The sequence below is a fragment of the Dromiciops gliroides genome, chromosome 2 (genome assembly GCF_019393635.1).
Source record: "Dromiciops gliroides isolate mDroGli1 chromosome 2, mDroGli1.pri, whole genome shotgun sequence".
Classification (NCBI taxonomy): domain Eukaryota; kingdom Metazoa; phylum Chordata; class Mammalia; order Microbiotheria; family Microbiotheriidae; genus Dromiciops; species Dromiciops gliroides.
In genome coordinates, this window is record NC_057862.1 from 287877224 (window position 1) to 287897416 (window position 20193).

Below are 20193 nucleotides of genomic sequence, written 5' to 3' on the forward strand. Positions count from 1 at the left end.
CCCTAAAGTCTCTTTTGAGTTCTAACAGTGTGAATGCATATATATCCATGCACTCTGACAGCTCCTTTATTCCGGAGCCAGTTAATGTCTGTGGAGAGTCCAAGATGGCAATGAGGCAGATTAGCAAGGGCAAGGGAGCTTGGTAAATATTCCCTAATCATACCACATTCCAAGAGTTAGTCTCATTACTCCCCCAGTGACCTTAACTTTGAGAAGGCAAGGATCATGTTTTCCTTGTTTTAAATAGCTCTGATAAATATAAATATAAAGTTTTTGTCTCAGTCCAAAAAGCCAACTCCATAAGTGCAGTGTGGAGGAAGCACAAAGAGCAGAACATGTGTAAAAGAGCTGGAGGTTTTAGTGGACCATAAACTCTATAGTCAACAGTATCTCATTGTTAAGTATACCATGTATTAATCGAGGCAGCATGTCCCGAATATAGAAGAGTGATTATTCTGCTGTCCTCTAGCTCTGGTAAGAACTATGTTCAGCTAGGTGGTACAGTGGATAACATACTGGCCTAGAGTCAAGAGGACCTGAGTTCAAATCCAGCCTCTTACTAGCTATGTGACTCTGGGCAAGTCACTTAATTGTTTGCCTCAATTTCCTTATCTGTAAAACTGGAGAAAGAAATGGCAAGAACACTCCAGTATCTTTGCCAAGAAAACCCCAAATGGGATCAAGAAGAGTAAGCCATGACAATCAATCTCCCTCCCCCGCTTCTCTCTCTCTCTCTCTCTCTCTCTCTCTCTCTCTCTCTCTCTCTCTCTCTCTCTCTCTCTCTCTCTTCTCTCCTCTCCTCTCCTCTCCTGTCCTCTCCTCTCCTCTCCTGTGCCACATCCTCCTCTGCCCCAAGGAAGGTAACCTGGAAGATGAGATGACTGGGGAATATGCCATGACGGGCAGCTGAAGACATTGTGGATGTTTAGGGGGACAGGCCACAATCACTGCCTCCAACCACTATGTAGAAGGAGAATTGGACATGTTTTGCTTGACCCAAGGAAGCAGAAGCGACTGGAAGGTGCAGAAAAACAGATGTTAGGGGCAGCTAGGTGGCGCAGTGGATAGAGTACCAGCTCTGGAGTCAGGAGTACCTGAGTTCAAATCCAGCCTCAGACACTTAACACTTACTAGCTGTGTGACCCTGGGCAAGTCACTTAACCCCAATTGCCTCACAGAAAAAAACCCAAACCAAAAAAACCCCAGATGTTAGATCCGTCTAAGTACAAAGTAACTATTAGAGCCATCCTCCCTCCAAAGGAGAACGGGTTACCTCACCAGTGTCCTGCTGGAAGATCAATTGTAGGGAATGCTGAAAATAGGATTCCTCTTCAGGTCTGGGTTGGACCAGATGCCCTGAGTAACCTTGGGGACTTTTCCCAATTTGGGAATCAAGGGTGGGAAGTGGGGATAGCAGTAGGAAAGGATTAGGCCTGAGATCTCTTCTCCCTTTCCTTAGATCCAGAATGAGATTCAGTGTAGATGGGACCTTAGAAATCAGTTTATTAGGGGCAGCTAGGTCGTGCAGTGGATAGAGTACCAGCCCTGGAGTCAGGAGGACCTGAGTTCAAATCCAGCCTCAGACACTTGACACTTACTAGCTGTGTGACCCTGGGCACTTAGCCCCAATTGCCTCAAAAAAAAAAAAAAAAGATTCCATAAAACACAAAACAAAAAGAAATTGGTTTATTTCACCCCCGTTCCCTCAGTCTCTCCTGAGAGCTTTCCTTTTCCTCTCAGAAACATTATACTGTGTGCCCCAAATGAACTTCAAGGGGGAGATGGGGGGCTGGTGGAATGCTCTGGGATGCTAAGAAGGAGTGAATACTGGGATAAAATGCTGGCTTTACAGGCAGTCAGAGCAGACAAAGAACATCCAACCTGGAAGGGCATAACAGGGTACAATAGGGTCAGGAGAGGGTTTAGAATTGGGAAAACCCTTGTGTTTGAGTCTCAGTTCTGCCACTTACCAACCTTAGGATTTGGGGCAAGTCACCCCGACAATCATCATCATTTATCATCTTTTTCTTCAATTATAAAATGAATACAAATCACAATATAATAAATTATAAAACGAATTATAAAACTCATAGAGTCATGAAGAAAGCCCTTTCTAACCCTTAAACTATATGTATGTGAGTTATTATTGACATTATTTTTATTGTCTGAATACCAGGAGGGCAGTGGTTGGCCGGGGTCATGGAGAAAATGAGGGCCACGAGGGGATTTACCAGCTGGGTTATGTCCAGTGTAAGTACTAGGCAGCCCATGTAGTGTGATACAAGGGTCAACGGAGAGGTCAAAGATTTTCCTCCCACTTACCTGGAAAGGTCAATGACAGGCAGCCATTAGCACCTCCTTTAAAGAATCATAGAAGCTCAGGAGTTGGGAATGACCTTGGAAGTCATTTTTCCTCTGGGTTCAGAATTGCCCTCTCAACCTGTGCCTTTCAGGGAAATTTCCTAGTATAAACATCACATAGCTGGCCTTTTACACTTCAGTGGACCTGAAATAGTCAGATCCCTTCTGAAACAGGGTTAAAGCAGGAAGGATTTGAGTGGGAAGAGGGCTAGGCAAGGTTCAGAGCAGGCCGGCAGTCTATGAGGCCACTTTGAACAGTGCTGTCTGAGGTAGAATTTGGAGGGTAGAGGGGGTAACCTGGGATCAGTTCTTACCATCACTGGCTAAGAGCACAGCTCGATTCACAAGGATTTCCAGGGCTTCCCACAGCAGCAAGCTCGAGTGGTGGGTGGGCTCCAGGTAGAGGAGACCTTGCAGGACAGAGAGGAGTTGGACTGAGATGGGGGAGCAGCTCACCTGGAAGCCAAGAGAAGGCCCTATGGTTAGAATCATCCCCAGCCCTCCTCCTGATTCGTGAGGAAGGAAGGAGACCTCTGCTCCAGCCCGAGGCCAGCCAGGCTCCTTCCTTAGGCCATGCCCAAGGGTTAAAGGTTCAGGGTTTCAGATTTCTGTGTTCTACCTTTGCCTCAGAGTCTCCCCAACTCAAGGCCTGGCCAAAGCCACAGAATCCTAGAATCTCAGAGCTCAAAGGGACCTCAAAGGTCTCTTATCCAACCTCTCCCCAAAGACCAGGAATCTCCTCTGTAATTCCTGACAAGATCACCTCATCTCTGCTTAAACAATGACCATGACAGGGAACTTCTTATCTCACTAAACAATCCATTTTATTTTTAAGCATCTATAAATGTTAGAAAAAACTTTTTCCTTCATATTGAGCTTAAATTTGTCCCTTTTAATTTCCCTGCATCACTCCTAGGTCTGCCCTCTAAGGCTGAGTAAAAGTATTCTGCTCTTTCTTCCAAATGTCAGCCCTTCAGATTGGAAGGCCTTTCTTTGCATTCCTGGTACTTAACACAGAGCCTGGTGCATAGTATGTGTTTATTAAATGCTTATTGATTAATTGTGGCTAACAATGTTGTTCAGAAGAATACTTGCTGTACTAGGACAGAGGCGAGTTGAATTTGGTTCCCAGACTTGTCACTAACAAACTATGTAACCTTATCCAAGTCCCTTTCCCTCTCTAGGCTCAGGTTCCTTCATGCATGAAATGAGCTTTTTGGGTTAAACAATGTTTGAGGCCCTCCTTCAGCCTTGACATCCAGCCTATGCTCTGAGATTCCTTCAGTAAATCTTTTATCTCCCAAAAGCTTTCTTTTCCAGGCTCAACATCTCTAGCTGAGCCTCTTATGTTCTAGTATTTATTTCTTTTCCCATGTTGATCATTCTCCTCTAGGACACTTTCGAGTTTGTCCAAGGTTTTCTTAAAATGTAGTAACCAGGGGGCGGCTAGGTGGCGCAGTGGATAGAGCACCGGCCCTGGAGTCAGGAGTACCTGAGTTCAAATCCAGCCTCAGACACTTACTAGCTGTGTGACCCTGGGCAAGTCACTTAACTAACCCCAATTGCCTCACTAAATAAAAAAAAAAAATGTGGTAAGCAGAAGTGGTTAATGGTAACCACATTTTGCCCATTCCCCAGATATGATCTGACCAAAGCAGAAAGCATTGGGGATATCATTTCACTTATTCTAGTAACTAAATTTGCACTAATTTAGCCTTTTTCCACATTTCACCACCATCTCACCCAAAGGCCATTACCTAGTAAGTCATCAAGATTTAGAGCTAAAAGGAACCTTAGAGACTATTTTATCCCGTCTTCTCTTCCCTTCTCCCCCCACTTCTGGTTTTATAAATGAGGTTACTGAAGCTCAGGGTGACTGACTTGCCCAAAGTCATACCAACATCAGAGTTTGGATTTGAATACTAGTCCTCTAACTCTGGAGCAGCTAGGTGACACGATAGACAGGCCAAGTCTGAAGTCAGGAAGACTCATCTTTGTGAGTTCAAATATGGCTTCTGACACTTACTAGTTGTGTGACCCTGAGGGCAGACAGGTGGTGCAGTGGATAGAGCACTGGCCCTGGATTCAGGAGTACCTGAGTTCAAATCTGGCCTCAGACACTTGACACTAGCTGTATGACCCTGGGCAAGTCACTTAACCCTCATTGCCCCACCAAAAAAAAAAAAAGCATTTAGTTGTGTGACCCTGGGCAAGTCACTTACCCCTCATTGCCCCACCAAAAAAAAAAGCATTTAGTTGTGTGACCCTGAGCAAGTCACTTAACCATGTTTGCCTAGGTTTCCTCATTTATAAAATGAGAAGGAAATAGCAAACCACTCCAGTATCTTTGCCAAGAAAACTCCAAATAGGGTGGTGAAGAATCAGCCAGGACTGAAAAATGACTGAACCTCTAACTCTACGTGAAGTGCTTCTTCCCCTTTCCCTACGCCAATTCCCCTTTATCTTTAACTGTATCTCATTATGTAGAGCAAAGGTTACCTCCTTCCCTTCTTCCCTTAGATTTCCCCTGACCTTATTAAACAGGGTAGAGAAGACCTCCTGGTGATTGCTCATGTCAATCCCATCAAAGATTCTGAGCAGTTCCTCATCATCCTCAGATTTGGCTTCCTCAAAGGCCTCACACTGGATCAGGAGGTCCCCATCTTCAATGTCTCTGCAGCAGGATGAAGAGCGGGAAGTAGAACTGAGAGGGGGGGAGGGCAGTAGGAAAGGGAGAGATCTCTGCTGCCCACCTCTAACCCATCCACCCAGAGACAAGATGTTGGAGCTACCACTACACTGAACAATAAGTTCCTCCCCAGCAATCAAGAAGGTCCCTGGTATCATTAGTTCCACACATGCATCACAAAGGAGTAAGAAAAAGCCCAGGGGCAGCTAGGTGGAGCAGTGGATAAAGCACCGGCCCTGGAGTCAGGAGGACCTGAGTTCAAATCCGGCCTCAGACACTTAACACTTACTGGCTGTGTGACCCTGGGCAAGTCACTTAACCCCAACTGCCTCACTAAAAATTTAAAAAAATTAAAAAAAAAAAAAAAAGAAAAAGCCCAGGCCTCTCCTGGGCTGGTCTAGGTTGGGAGTATCACAGGACATCCTGCTGACAATTTATTGTTGCCTAGGCATTCAGCAGGCACTGAGAACAATCAGTTCTCATATAAAGGAGTTCAGGAGATGGGGCAAACAAGGCCACCTGGGGGCTGAGCCCTAAAGCCCACAAAAATCCAGGTTTGATGTCTTGCTCCTATGAGGGTCACAGGACATTTGTGTGGCCTTTTGTATGCATTCTCTCCATGGCCTGAGATTGCACATTCCTATCTTGTGAATCCCCAGGGCTGTATGTGGAAGAGGAAGTGCTAAATAAATGTTTATTGAATTGAATTGTATCCCTGTCCTATTTCCAAGCAGAGGTTAAACCTGTCTCTCCCAGTCTCTTCCCCTTGCCTATGGCTTTGCATAGAGCAGGGCACATAGTAGATGCTCAAGAAAGGTCAACTGGTCTCTGGGATTGTTTTGGGTTGGACTCCTGTCCTTTTCAAACACAATTCCTTAAACATCAATCACTAAAAGCCTACATGGAGTTATCAAACACAAGCCATATAAGAGTAACCTCGGGGGCAACTAGGTGGCGCAGTGGATAGAGCACTGGCCCTGGATTCAGGAGTACCTGAGTTCAAATCCGGCCTCAGACACTTAACACTTAGTAGCTGTGTGACCCTGGGCAAGTCACTTAACCCCAATTACCTCACCAAAAAAACCCCACAACAACAACAACAAGAGTAACCTCATTGCCTTTTCTGACTTGGTTACTAGACTGCTATACCAGGGAACACTCTACGCATAGAATATCTGGATCTTGGCAAAGCATTTGCCAAAGTCTCTCATCCTTGGGGACAAAATGCAGTGATCAACTAGATGATAATATAGTCATGTGGATTTGAACCTGGTTGATCAACAAGAGCCAAAAAATTATGCTTAATGATCCGACTGGAAAGAGGTCAGTCAGGCCGTCAACAGAGTCCCTTGGCTCTGTGCTATTTGATGCTGTTTTCAGTATCCCAGTTCTATGGCATTTTCAGATGATACAAAGCAGGGAGAGATTTCTAACATGTTGCATAATAGCATCTAACCCCAAATCTATAATCTAATAAAATTACATTTAATAAGGAAAAACTTAAATTCCTACGCCTGGATTAAAAAGAAAAGCAAAACAGTGCTAATAATAGGATGGAGGAAGCCCGGCTAGACAACTATTTGTACGAAAAAAAGATCTGGGTATTTTAATGGACTACAAGCTTAACAGTTTGACATGACATTTGTTTTGTTTTGGGTTTTTTTGCAGGGCAATGAGGGTTAAGTGACTTTCCCAGGGTCACCCAGCTAGTAAGTGTCAAGTGTCTGAGGCTGGTTTTGAACTTAGGTCCCTCCTGAATCCAGGGCCAGTGCTTTATCCACTGTGCCACCTAGCTGCCTAGGAAAACACGGTTAAATGCTGCTGAATAAGTGGCACAGTTCTATCTGTATATGATCTAAAGGTCACCAGTACCTCTTCTGTCCTTCTCAAAGAGTACTAACTTTCTCTCCCATCACACATTACTGTATAGGCAGCAGTGTGTGTGCTGGAGCCAGTTCCAAAGGGTCTTAGAGTGCCAACTGTTAAATTTTCAGTTTAAGCATTTATTGCACCCTGGAAATGGGCAAATGCTACAAATTGGGGTTTGATTGTTTTGTTGCTTTCTAGACATAAGAAAGTGATGAATAAATTGTTACTAATACAGATTAAGCTTGAAAAGTGTGTCATAAGTACATCCTCCCTGCCTCCCCCCACCTCCAGAGCTGGGTTGTTAAATATTTACCAGCACACCCTTGCTTGAAGGTAAAGGGGATTCATGAGGTGTCAGAGAAACCTCTGAAGGCTCTTCCAAAAGAGTCTGATTCCATTCCAATGAAGCCAAGTGAGAGGGACCCTATAATTAGGTGATCTAAGACTGTATGACTAATTCAAACAATAGCTCAATTCAGCTGGGAAGCCGGCACTGCCATGATATTGAGATTGATTCATCACTAAGGGTACTGGCAGAAGATGGACAGGCATGGATGGGTTGTGAACTTACTGAGCTGGAGGGAATATTCATAAGGATTTCATTCTGAGATGACATTTACTGTTCTACTCCCTGCGCCAGTGAGTTGAACAAAGAAAGGTGGGCTTGAGTTACAGCACAAACAGGGGGTGCTGGAAGTGACTCCTACCAGCTCTTACCGCTTACATTTTCAGTGTGAACACCTGCACCTTGGAAATCGGCAAATGCTCCAGATGATGGTTTTGTTGCTCAAGGCAGCTAGGCGGCCCAGTGAATAAAGCCCTGGGCCCAAAACCTGAGTTCGAATGTGGCCGCAGAGGCTTACCAGCCATGTGACTTTATGCAAGTCATTTTTATTGTTTTTTGCACCTCAATTTCCTCAACTATAAAATGTGGGTAATAATAGCACCTACCTCATGGGGTGGTTCTGAGGATCAAATGAGATGATATTTGTTAAGTGCTTAGTTAGCACAGTGCCTGGCACACGCTAAGTGCTATATAAATGTTAGCTATTTTCATAGTTGTTGTTTTGTTGACTGTCTAACTTAAGTGATGGAGAAAATAGTAATAATGCAGATTAAGATTAAAAGTGGGCAGCTAGGTGGCACAGTGGATAAAGCACTGGCCTTGGATTCAGGAGTACCTGAGTTCAAATTTGGCCTCAGACACTTGACACTTACTAGCTGTGTGACCCTGGGCAAGTCACTTAACCCCAATTGCCTCACTAAAAACAAAAAAATTAAGATTAAAAGTGTGATGGAGCAAAAACAACAAAAAAAGTGTGTTGTAGAAGGGGCGGCTAGGTGGCGCAGTAGATAAAGCACTGGCCCTGGATTCAGGAAGACCTGAGTTCAAATCCAGCCTCAGACACTTGACACTTACTAGCTGTGTGACCCTGGGCAAGTCACTTAACTCCAATTGCCTCAATGAATGAATGAATAAATGAATGAATAAATAAATAAGTAAATGAATGAATGAATGAAACAGTTGTTGGAGAGCCGGTTGTTAAACATTTACCAGCATATCCCTGATTAAGGTATTCCAGTTATAATGAAGAAAATACTTTCTAGACTTACATGAGCTGATACAAAGTGAATGACTTATCTATTCTCAGCAATATAATGATCCAAGACAACTCTGAAGGACTTATGAAAAATGCAATCCATCTCCAGAGAAAGAATTGATGGTGTCTTAATACAGATTGAAGCATAATTTTTTTAGTTTCTTTTTCTTAAGTTTTTTGTGTTTTCTTTCACAGCTTAATATGGAAATGTTTTACATGACTACATATGTACAACTTTAAAAAAAAATACTTCCTAATAGCAAGGAGTGTTTTGAATGATGATACCCAGAGATAATATAGTATAGTAGAAAAGACTTCTGGGTTTTAGTCTGAGGACCTGGGTTCAAATCCAGATTCTGCTCCTTATTAGCATGTGTATGACCTCAGGCAAGTCACTTCCTTCTCCAGTTCTCACTTTCCTCACCTATAAAATGAGGGTGTTGCATTTGATCTCTAAGATCCCTTTCTTTGTATTTCAGTTCTAAATCTATGATCCCATTATTGCTGACTCCTGGTGGGATACAAGGCTGAGTGTCAGGATGCCCCCTGCTGGAGAGGCAAGGAAGCACAGTCCAAAGACTGTCCTCAGGGTACCCAGAGAAGTCTTATACCCGCAGCTGTTTTAGAAGGGGTGGGGGAGAAGGAGGTGGGGCAGGAAGGAAACTTGGAGGGGGTTTGGGGCCACATACTTAAATCTTAAAGTGAATTGGGCTGGGGTTAAGAAGAGGGGTGAGGGATGGGGAAAACAGGAACCTTACCTTAGTTTGGTTAAAATATCCAGCAACTGGAGACCTGGGAAAAATCAAACCAAAAGCAATTATTGAACTTGTTACCTCAGATAGGTCAGTGACTATCACTGGTTAACAAGGAGTACATTATCTTGCCTTGGTGCAGAGCAACACCAATAGACGAACACTACTCTATCTTTATTTAATTGCTGTGAGAGGTGGAGGGGAAGAGGTGAGGAAAGGACTGTTATTCTGGGTTTGACAGATGAGGAAAATGGATTCTCATTGAGGGAAAGGAACTGCAGCAACTTAAGGTCAAAGACTAGAGCTGAGTCTAGTCTCCTGAACCCTGACCCCTGGCATGGGGGTGGGGTCTAGTCTTTCCCCTGTACCAGGTAACTATTAAAATTGCAAACCAAAAACCAAAACCAAAACCAAAAAAAACCCCACTACCTTAGGTAGCTCCCTCTAAGTCACAATCCCCACAACCCACCTTCTCAGGAGCTGACTTGCCTTAGGGGGCACATACTTTGCCCTTACCCTTTCAAACTCCTGCCCTCCCCATCCCATCACTTCTTATTGGTGAGTCCCTGGGGGGATGTGGGGGTGTCTATAAACCCCAAATAATTCAGACTGGCTGTCTCTCTTTACTCCAAGATACTTTCTCAACAGCTGGGGGCCAATACCCTGCTTCTACCCTCTGCTCCAAAGGGAGGAGGAAGGTTTGCCACCTCTAAGGAAATTCTAAAGATGCCTAAACGGTGGAGTTTCCTTATGTGGACTGAGCCAGGGAGGCTTAGTTGGAGTCAGCAGTGGAGTTTGCTTTGAAAGGTGACAAGGCTTCTCTGGATGGCAAAGTGTGCCTACCATAGGAAGGCAGAGCCCTGGCATTCAAAGCTCACCTAAGAACATACATAACACTTATAAAAGTTTGTTTTAGGAATTCAGGGCTTATCTGCTGGACGAGGGCTAGGTGAAAGAGGGGATTCTGGGATAGGTGAGGATGCCAGCAGAGGGTGCCCAGGGCAGCAAATACAAAGATAACCAGGAAGGAATAGTCCAAGGGAAAGAAGTTAAATAACATCCGTTACTAAAAAGCAATGGTCTTCTACTATTATAGCGCTGCTATCTCCATCTGTAATTCTTTTACAAATGTGGATGCTATTGTCTTGGGTGCATTTAGGGTTAGTATCGATATTGCTTCATTGTCTATTGGACATATGAAGGAAGACCCTAGAGCATCCAGAGAAAGAACTGATAAATAGAAATATGGATAGAATGGGTGTGTGTGTGTGTGTGTGTTTATGTCCAATGGGGGGTGGGGGGTGGGGGGGAGGGAAAAAAATGTGCACCATAATTTTGTTGTCTGTTTGAAAGGAATAGCAAGGGGCAGCTAGGTGGTGCAGTGGATAGAGCACCAGCCCTGGAGTCAGGAGGACCTGAGTTCAAATCCAGCCTCAGACACTTAACGCTTACTAGCTGTGTGACCTTGGGCAAGTCACTTAACCCCAATTGCTTCACCAAAAAAAAAAAAAAAAAAAAAGAAAGGAAAGGAATAGCAAGTTGTGCATAGCAGATTTGCAGTTTCATGTGCAATCATCTTTTTTTAAATTGTACTATGTTATAGAAATGCTTGCTTTATTCCATAGATTTAAAAAATAAATAAATTTAAAAAATAAAAAGCAATGGCCTTAGGATTTAAAGAGCCGACTCCAAGTCCAAGCTCAGGCATTTACTAGCCATGTGAGCCTGGACAAGTGCATTGTGGACCTTTGGGGTTACAGAAATGGGGCAAGTTGTTTTTATCATCGGGTAAATGCCTAAGGTTTCCTTCCTGGCTTTGGCTGCTTCCTCAGGAAGGGAGGGGAAGGGGCAGGGCTGGTTACCGATGAACTCGTTCCGGATCTGTGTTCGGGCCCTGAGCTCCTCCGTGCCCAGGATGATGGCGTTGATGATGCTCAGCAGAGTGATGATATAGGGGACATTGTCTGTGCTGGAGAGCTCGTTCATGATCACACTGAAGCGGTACTGCTGGTTCTTGACCACCTAAGGTGTACAGGATACAGACACGAGGGAGATCAGAGAGGGAGGTCAGAACCCTCGGCTGGGTCCCATTCCCTCCCATGCCAAGAGAGTCCTACTGGCTATGGCTGCGTGGAGTGACATAGCATCTGACCAGGAAGTCTCTACAGACATTGTTAGGGAATCTTAACTTATGTCCATTCCATCTCCACCCCCCACCCCCCTTAGACTAGGACAGAGCTATGTCTCCCTCTCATACTAGGACAGAGTTCTGCCTCTCCTCCTCAGAGTGGGGATTCTCCACGGAAAGGGCTGTGGCTTCCTCTTTCTACCTCATCCTGGGCTCTGCACAATAACGCTGGCCAGCAGTGGTGTGACGTTTGTGTGTGCCTGGGGTCTCTCTTGTTAGCACAGAATTCCAGGCCTCTCAGTTCCTATGTGTGCGCTGGTGTGATTCCCAGGCTCCCTCTCAGCACTTTGTCTCAATTTTACCTTATAGTGGTCCAGGGCATCCAGAGTTTGCTTGTGGCCTTCGGGGGAGTAGATAGAGAGGGCAGCTAACAGCTCAAACACTTGTTTTTTGACCATCACATTGGATGTGTCCAGGGCTGCAGAGAGAATGGAGATGAGAATGTCAATGGTATTCTTTCTTCCCCAAATGCCATACTCACTGTCCCTCTGATCAAGGAAAGCTTCCTTGGCCACCCTGGTCAACAGTGAGCTCTGCCTGACTTGAACCTCTATAGCACCGACAGTTTAAACCCCTCAAGAACCTCAGAAGGCCAAGGTTGGAAGGACCCTTAGAGATCAGTGAGTCCAAACCCTCATTTAATATATGGGGAACCAGGGGCAGCTAGGTGGTGCAGTGGATAGAGCACCGGCCCTGGATTCAGGAGGACCTGAGTTCAAATCTGGCCTCAGACACTCGACACTTACTAGCTGTGTGACCCTGGGCAAGTCATTTAACCCCAATTGCCTCACACACACAAAAAATATGGGAAACCACTAAGAAAAGAGTAGTGATTTGCCCTGGTTCACCATACAAGCCACATGATACTTTGCATTGCTGTTTAATTGTCTTCTGTGTTTGCTCTCCCTAGATCCCAAGTTCTCTGAGGATGGGGGGTGGGAGGGAGGAGGTCTGCTCTTCCTGTCTCTTTAGAACTCTGAGCTCCTTGAGGGCAGGGCCTAGGCTCCTCTCCCACAGCAGGATCTGTTCTCACTGCAGGGGTTAGAACTGGAAGCCTGGACAAGGGTGGAATGGATCTTCAGGTCTGTCTGTTCTGTGTTTCTTCTCAAGAAAGCAGTTTGCCCTCTCCTGGCATAAGCAGTCTTATTGGTCCAGGGCTTTAAACCCCAGTCATCCCATAGACTGTCCTGGTAAAACCTTGGCTTGGCTCTGGCTCCAGAAGTCATGGGGAAGAAGGAATGCTGGGGACTCCCAGAAGGCTCAGGACCTAGCACCTTCACCCTCTGTCCGTTAGCTCCGGCTTCCCTGGCTGACAACACTCAGCCCACTCTAAGGATTTTTCTGAGAATTCTTCTCTTCCTGCTGGCACATGTAACTGTGTCTGGGTTTTTTTTTTTTTAAACTCGGCACCAACTGTTATTTTGATAGACGCAGGCTGGATACCCGGCTTTGTCTTCCCCCAAATCCATCAGTTCCAGGCACTTCAAATGTAGGTGGGGTTTTCCCCCCCCTCCCCGACCTGCTTTCCGAAGCACTTAGGTGGAAAGAATAAGTCCTGAATAGAAGCTAAGTGAGCCAAGCTACACCCACGGGTACTCGGGGTGCTTGCTAGAGATCTTCCAACTACTCAGAGCATTCAGGGCCTTGGGGAGAGGCCATCCAGAGTAGAGGCCCCCCTTCTCTCAGGGCCATTCCCCCTCCCCCTAAACTCTGCTAGGGACCAAGATTATACCAAGACTCCAACACCTCTGATCTGGATGTGAAAATTGACAGGAGCCCAATGACTGAGAAGCCTCCCTGCGTCTGGGTTCTCCTATTTGTGAAAGGATGGGAGTTGGATTGAATGATTCCTAAGGTCTGAAATTTACGTTCTACTGGGGTTTTCTTTCTTCTTCTGACTAATATGCTATATTATATGCCCTAAGATTCTTCCTTTCCTCAGAGGCAGTTAGATGGCATGTGCTGGGTCTGGAGTCAGGAAGCCCTGAGTTTTGAACTGTGTGTCCCTGGGTAAGTCACTTAACCTCTCAGTTTCCTAAACTGTAAAATGGAGATAATAATAGCACCTTCCTCCTAGATTTACTGTGAGGGCCGAATAGATAATAATTGTAAAGCATTTAGCACAGTGCCCGGCACACAGTTAGCTATCATCATCACCACCACCACTACCACCACCAGGCCTTGGAATTGGCACACACCTGAGTTCAAGTCTGGCCTCAGACTTATTTAGTTGTGTGTCCCTATGCAAGTCATTTCACTTCTGTTTGCCTTAGTTTCCTCATTTGAAACATGGAAATGATAATAGCACCTCCCTCCCAGGATTGTTGCAAGGATAAGATGAGGCAAGTGTTTTGCACAACTTAAAGGGCTATCTAAATGTTACATTGTTATTAATTATTATTATACAACCAAAAAAAAAGTATTATTATACAACCCAGGGCCTGCTTTCCAAATATTTACATTCTTGGGAGGAAAAAGTGTAAAACTGTGAAGCAATTGGTAAACCCTACATCCCCTAGATAAATGCTGGCTACTGTCATTATTCCTTCCAGATCCGACACGGCTGGACTTAACTTCAGAGAAAACAGAGCAATTTCAACAGAAGGCCAGAGGAACCTTCTAACCAGAGCCCTTGGCTCTGTACTCTCTGTGACCATCCATTTGTTACTGTAATAACTCTGTGATGGCAGCACCATCTAGAAAGGTGCTGGTGTTGACAAACTGTGGCCTATTTGAAGGACTGCCTGCCCATCAAAAGCCCAGTTCTGATCACTCTCAAAAGCTTTCCTTGGCTCCCTATTGCTACTGACTGAAGTCCAAACTCCTTGGTTTAGCATTTGATGCCCTTTGTGACAAGGTCCCAAACCAAGAGGTCCTTGGTGTGAATGCTGATATTTCTATCTGCGTGGCACTGGGCAAGACGCTAACTCTCTCCGGCTTCTTCATCTGTAACATAAAAGGGGTTTGCTAGCAGATTGTCGAAGTCTCTCCCAATTCAAAAATCCTATGATCCTGCTCTATTCTATATGTGCCCTCTAGCCCAGTTAAATTGGCTGACTTGTCAGTTCTTGAACACATTCCCTTTCCCCCCAGTCTCCAGGTCTTCACTGGTATCACTCATTCCCTTTCCCTGGAGTGCCCCTTCTACAGAATCCTTTGCCTGACTTCACCTGTCAAATTCCCACGAGTTCTTTCTGGCCTGGTTCAAGTGCCACTTTCTCCAGGAAGCCTTCCCTGATTTCCCCTAGCTGGAGGTGCTCTCCACCCTAAGCCCACACGACCCTGGCTCTAACTTTAATGGAGAATGGCTGGTATAGCTGGATTGGCAGTGGAGGATGGTGGAAGGGGCTCTATATGGAATCAGGAGATCTAGATTTCTTAGCTTGTCCTACCACTTGATTTGGGTGAGTCACTTTACTTCTTTCAGACTCAGTTTCTCCTTCTGTAAAATTAGTGGCATGAGCTTGATCCTATCTCTGTTCCCTTCAAGCCCTGATGGTCTCTGCTTCTGTGATTACTAGGTTTATTTCCTATTCTGCCCCACTAGACTATCAGCTCTGTGAGGGCAGGGACCAGTTCCTCCATCTCCCCCAGATTCACAGATCCTCATCATTTGAATGGAGCTTCTAGTCTCACTTGGACCCGAGTAAGGTTCTCCATCAGCTCTCCCTTTCATTCCATCAATGATGGTAGACTCTCCATGTCCCAAGAGAGTCCATTCCCTCTTGGGCAGCAGCTCTCAGGTTTACCTTAGATTTAGAGCTGTCCAGAATTTTAGGGACTCTGGACAATACTGGAGTCTGAGCCCAGATACTTAGAATGGGACAGCCTGGGTACAGAATAGGATAACACTTTGAGCAGGAAGGCACTTCAAGAGGTCAAGTCTTGAGCCTTCATTATACTGAAGAGGAAGGTGAAACACAAGTAACTCTCATTTATACAGGGTCCTAAGTTTCCTAAAGGAGTTTCTTGGGGCAGCTAGGTGACACAGTAGATAGAGTACTGGCCCTGGATTCAGGAGTACCTGAGTTCAAATCTGGTCTCAGACCCTTGACACTTACTAGTTGTGTGACCCTGGGCAAGTCACTTAACCCCAGTTGCCTCACCAAAAAAAACCAACCTTCATTCCTAAAGGAGTTTCTTTACAGTAACCCTTGTGAGAGAGGGCAGCTAAGTGGTGCAGTGGATAAAGCACTGGCCCTGGATTCAGGAGGACCTGAGTTCAAATCCAGCCTTAGACACTGGACACTTACTAGCTGTGTGACCCTGGGCAAGTCACTTAACATTCATTGCCCTGCAAAAATAAATAAATAAATAAATAAATAAATAAATAAATAAATAAATAAATAAATAAATAAAAGGAAAAAAACACCAGTAACTCTTGTGTGAGGTTCATAGTTATGATTCCCATGTTATAGGGTAGGAAACTGAGGCCTGGATAGATCAGGCATTTTGCCCACGGTCACATATCCAGTTAGTGGCAGAGTGAGAATTTGAACCCAGAACCCCTGACACTGGAGATGTCAATGATAAAACAGCCCTTTTTTTCACTACCACTATACTCTTCCCCCACCATGCTTAGCCACATTTGGAGCTGATTACCCAGTTCCCACCATGCTCTTTTCCCCTCTCTCCCTGACCAGCCTTCCAGTGGTAGCAGCCAGCCCTTACCCTCCGAGAGCTTGCACACATAGCCCTGGTTGCTCAGGATGTACTCAATTCCCTGGTGGGCATTCATGATAGCCCGTACACAGCTGATGCATGTGAGCTGCAGCAGGGCATCAGCGATTCTTGCCACACCCCGGCCCGAGAGCCGGGCCAGGGCCTCCAGCAGCAGGTCAAGGCCGCTCTGCTCCAGGAACTGCACCAGCCAGCCATCATCGCTGCTCTCCAGTCGCTTGCGCAGCCCGGAGTAGTTGACCACAGAGGGCATCTGCAGCAGGCGGATGCATAGCTCAGGCTCGGCATTCTCCAAGTTGGCTTCTGTGGGGTCCCCTTCCTGGGGCCCCAGCTTTTCCTTCAGGGCAGCCCATTTCTTCTGCACACCCTCCTTCCCTGACATCTTGCCAACCTGGGTAAAGGAGGGAAACAAGAGAAAAACCAGATATATTAGCACAGTGTAGGTCCCTGGGTCAGAAGTCAACAGGTAGGAAAAAAGAATCAGTCTACATCCTGGGAAATAAGAGACCTGGATTCTAGTCCCAGCTTCTACCACTAACTTTGCAGAGTCATTGTGGGCAAGTCACTTGACACCTGTGAATAACAGATTTTCATCACAGGATGGGTCCTTAGAGATCATTTAGTTCAAACTCTTGATTTTACAGATGGAGAAACTGAGGTCCAGATATGGAAGGAGGGGGGAAAAAAAGAAAATGAGCATTTATTAAGCACCTGCTATTTGCCAGGCACTGTGCTAAGTGCTTATTTGAGACTCATAACAACCAGTCTGGTGCCATTATTATCTCCATTTTACAGTTGAGCCAACTGAGGCAGCCAAAGGTTAAGTGACTTGACCATACACAGCTAATAAATGGCTGAAGCCTTAAATTCAGGGATTCCTGACTCCAGGTCCAATACCTCTCACTTAGAACTGAGCTAGGATTCAGGACACTTGATGTGACATCTGATATTAAAATTGGATCCATAACGATTGGAGTGACACCACCTGCTGGAGAGTTACTGTAAGAAAGCTCTGCCATGAGGAGAAGGTGTCTGAGGGCAAGCCATGTGGTCAGTTCCTTGGTGTCAGGAAATGACGTTTGTTCATGGGTACTGTCTATCAAAGCTACCAACCAATTAGCTTGAAGCTGTGTGTGTGTGTGTGTGTGTGTGTGTGTGTGTGTGGGGATGGGATGTTTCCAGTTTCACAAGAGGCTTCTAGGAGGAAGAAGGAAGTGTTGGGTCTTTTTTGTTCCTGACCTTGCCATGGCAGGTCAGATGATGGGGGTCTCTTAAAAATAGTTAGATTTTTACCTTTCTCTCTGATCATTAGATCCTAATGCTCTTTAATAAATACTTAAACACTTAAATACACTTGCTAAAATTTCTAATTTATTGGTTACCACTCATCAGATATTTTAGACAGACTAGCTAGGATTTTAGCAACCTTATGGATCAATATGTTGGAGGGAATGTGGGAAAACTGGGACACTAATCCACTGCTGGTTGAGTTGTGAATGGATCCAATCATTTTGGAGAGCAATTTGGAACTATGCCCAAAAGGCTATAGAACTGTGCATATGCTCTGATCCAGCAATACCACAATACCACTGTTTATATCCCAGAGACATCCCCCCAAAAGAGAAAAAGACCTATTTGTTAAAAAAAAAAATACTCATAGCAACTCTTTTTGAAGTGGCTGAGAATTGGAAATCAAAGGAATGCCCATCAATTGGGGAATGGCTAAACAAGTTGTGGTATATGATTGTAATGGAACATTATTGTGCTATAAGAAATGACAAGCAGGATGACTTCAGAAAGGCCTGGAAAGACTTATATAAACTGACATATAGTGAAGTGAGCAGAATCAAGAGAAAGTTGTGCACAGAGACAGCAGTATTGTTTGATGAAGAACTGTGAATGACAACTATTCTCAGCAATACAATGATCCAAGACAATCCCAAAGGACTAATGATGAAGCATAGTATCCACCTCCAGAGAAAGAACTGATAGTGATGGAACATAAACGGAAGCATGTTATTTTTCACTTTCCTTTTTTTTCTTTTATTCAAGTTTTCTTATACAAAATGACTAATATGGTACTGTTTTACATAAGTGTGCATGTATAACCTATACCTGATTGCTTACTGCCTCAGGGAAGTGGGGGAGGAGGGAGGAGAGGAGGGACAGAATTTGGAACTCAAAACTTTAAATCAAAATTGTTAATTGGAACAATAAAAAGTGTCACCATCTCCCACCTCTGAGCTTTGGTATAGGTTGTCCTCTATACCTGTAATATGTTCTTGCTGTGTGACTTTGGACAAGTCCCTACCCTTTTCTGGACCTCAGTTTCTTAAAATGAAGGCACTGGGGCAGCTAGATGGCGCAGGGGATAGAGCACCGGCCCTGGAGTCAGGAGTACCTGAGATCAAATCCGGCCTCAGACACTTAACACTTCCTAGCTGTGTGACCCTGGGCAAGTCACTTAACCCCCATTGCCTCACTTAAAAAAAAAAAAAAATGAAGGCACTGACGAAACTCTCTAAAATGCCATCTAGCTCTCAAAATACTCGACTCCATGATTCTGTAGCCAACAGTGGTCCCAAGGACTGAGCCACAGGAAGATCTGACTCTCCTCACTTAAAGGTCAGGTCTCCCCCAGCTGCTCTTAGAAACTGTTGATGGTGCTGCCATTATGCATTAAGCATCAAAGACTTGAAAGGGGAATAAAGCGCACAGTGTATGACAGGAAATTCTCACATATCTAGGAAAAAGGTTTAATATAAGCTGGGGCCGGGGTCTGCACTTGCCTTCCTAGGCAGAAGATCACCCGTTTTTAAGGGAAAGGACCACATACTTGCTTTTTTTTGTGTCCCCAGAATGTAGAACCAGTTTTTAGCACACAGTAGGTGCTTAACAAGCACGTACTGACGTAGTTTTTACTCAGATGGTCTAGACTTATATAGTTACCATGTGGATCCTGCTCATTACTCTACCTGCCTATCTCTAGCATTCCAGTTCCATAATGGTAGGCGCATGTACAATGACAATGCCAGCTGGTCCAGAGAGAGGAGAATAGTTTATGACTTCTTTCTAGTTCCCTTCCTGTGCATGTCCCATTCAATAAACATTAAGTGCTTACTATGGGCCGAGGAAATGACATAGTCCCTGCCCTTAAGGGATTCAAGATCACTGCAGACAGTGATTGCAGCCATGAAATTAAAAGACGCTTGCTCCTTGGAAGGAAAGCTAAGGCAAATCTGGATAGCATGCTAAAAAACAGAGACCTCACCTTGCTATCAAAGGTCTATATATAGTCAAAGCTACGGTTTTTCCAGTAGCAATGTGTGGCTGTGAGAGTTAGACTATAAGGCAAGCTGAGCCCTGCAGAATTGACACTTTCCAGGGCAGCTAGATGGCGCAGTGGATAGAGCACCAGCCCTGAAGTCAGGAGTACCTGAGTTCAAATCTGGCCTCAGACACTTAACACTTACTTGCTGTGTGACCTTGCGCAAGTCACTTAACCCCAACTGCCTCACTAAAAAAGAAAAAAAAAATTGACCCTTTCTAATGGTGATGCTGGAGAAGACTTATGAGAGTCCCCTGGACAACAAGGAGGTCATATAGTCAATACTTAGAGATATTATTTCAAGCTATTCACTGGAAGGTCAGATACCAAAGCTGAAGCTTAAATGCTTTGGCCACATAACAAGAAAACAAGACTCACTGGAAAACACCCTGATGTTGGGAAAGATTGAAGGCAAAAGGAGAAGGGAGCAAAGGATAAGATGAATAGTGTCATAGAAACAATGAACATGAACTTGGAGAGGTTTTGAGAGATGGTGGGGGAAAGAAGGGCCAAGAGTGCTATGGTCTATGCTCAGGGAAGGCTTTGTGGAGGAGGCAGCTCATGAGTGAGACCTAGAAGGAAGAAAATTGTTTCAACAGGTTAGACACGAGGACAGAGTGTGTTCCAGGCCTAGGCAATGGCTAGTCTGTGCCAACAGGCAGAGATGAGAGAGCAGGATGAGGCCGTGAGTAATCTGTTACTACTAAAAGAGAGGTTGGGGCCAG

General features: G+C 44.9%; 1 protein-coding gene and 1 non-coding gene across 5 annotated transcripts in view; both read right to left on the minus strand.

Moving 5' to 3' along the window:
* Nucleotides 1-20193, minus strand: part of INF2 (inverted formin 2) — a 96481-nt gene that overhangs the window by 32255 nt on the left and 44033 nt on the right. For all 4 annotated transcript variants that reach the window (XM_043984536.1, XM_043984538.1, XM_043984537.1 and 1 more), the window contains 6 exons: nucleotides 16132-16531; nucleotides 11763-11878; nucleotides 11135-11294; nucleotides 9279-9312; nucleotides 4894-5035; nucleotides 2676-2817 (listed from right to left, as the gene is read on the minus strand). In XM_043984536.1, the coding sequence (XP_043840471.1) occupies nucleotides 2676-2817; nucleotides 4894-5035; nucleotides 9279-9312; nucleotides 11135-11294; nucleotides 11763-11878; nucleotides 16132-16522 (985 nt within the window). In that variant the 5' untranslated portion in view covers nucleotides 16523-16531. The remainder of the gene's footprint in view (nucleotides 1-2675; nucleotides 2818-4893; nucleotides 5036-9278; nucleotides 9313-11134; nucleotides 11295-11762; nucleotides 11879-16131; nucleotides 16532-20193) is intronic.
* LOC122745158 lies at nucleotides 6850-6973 on the minus strand. Its single transcript, XR_006355434.1, has one exon. It is a non-coding gene; the product is annotated as a U6atac minor spliceosomal RNA (small nuclear RNA).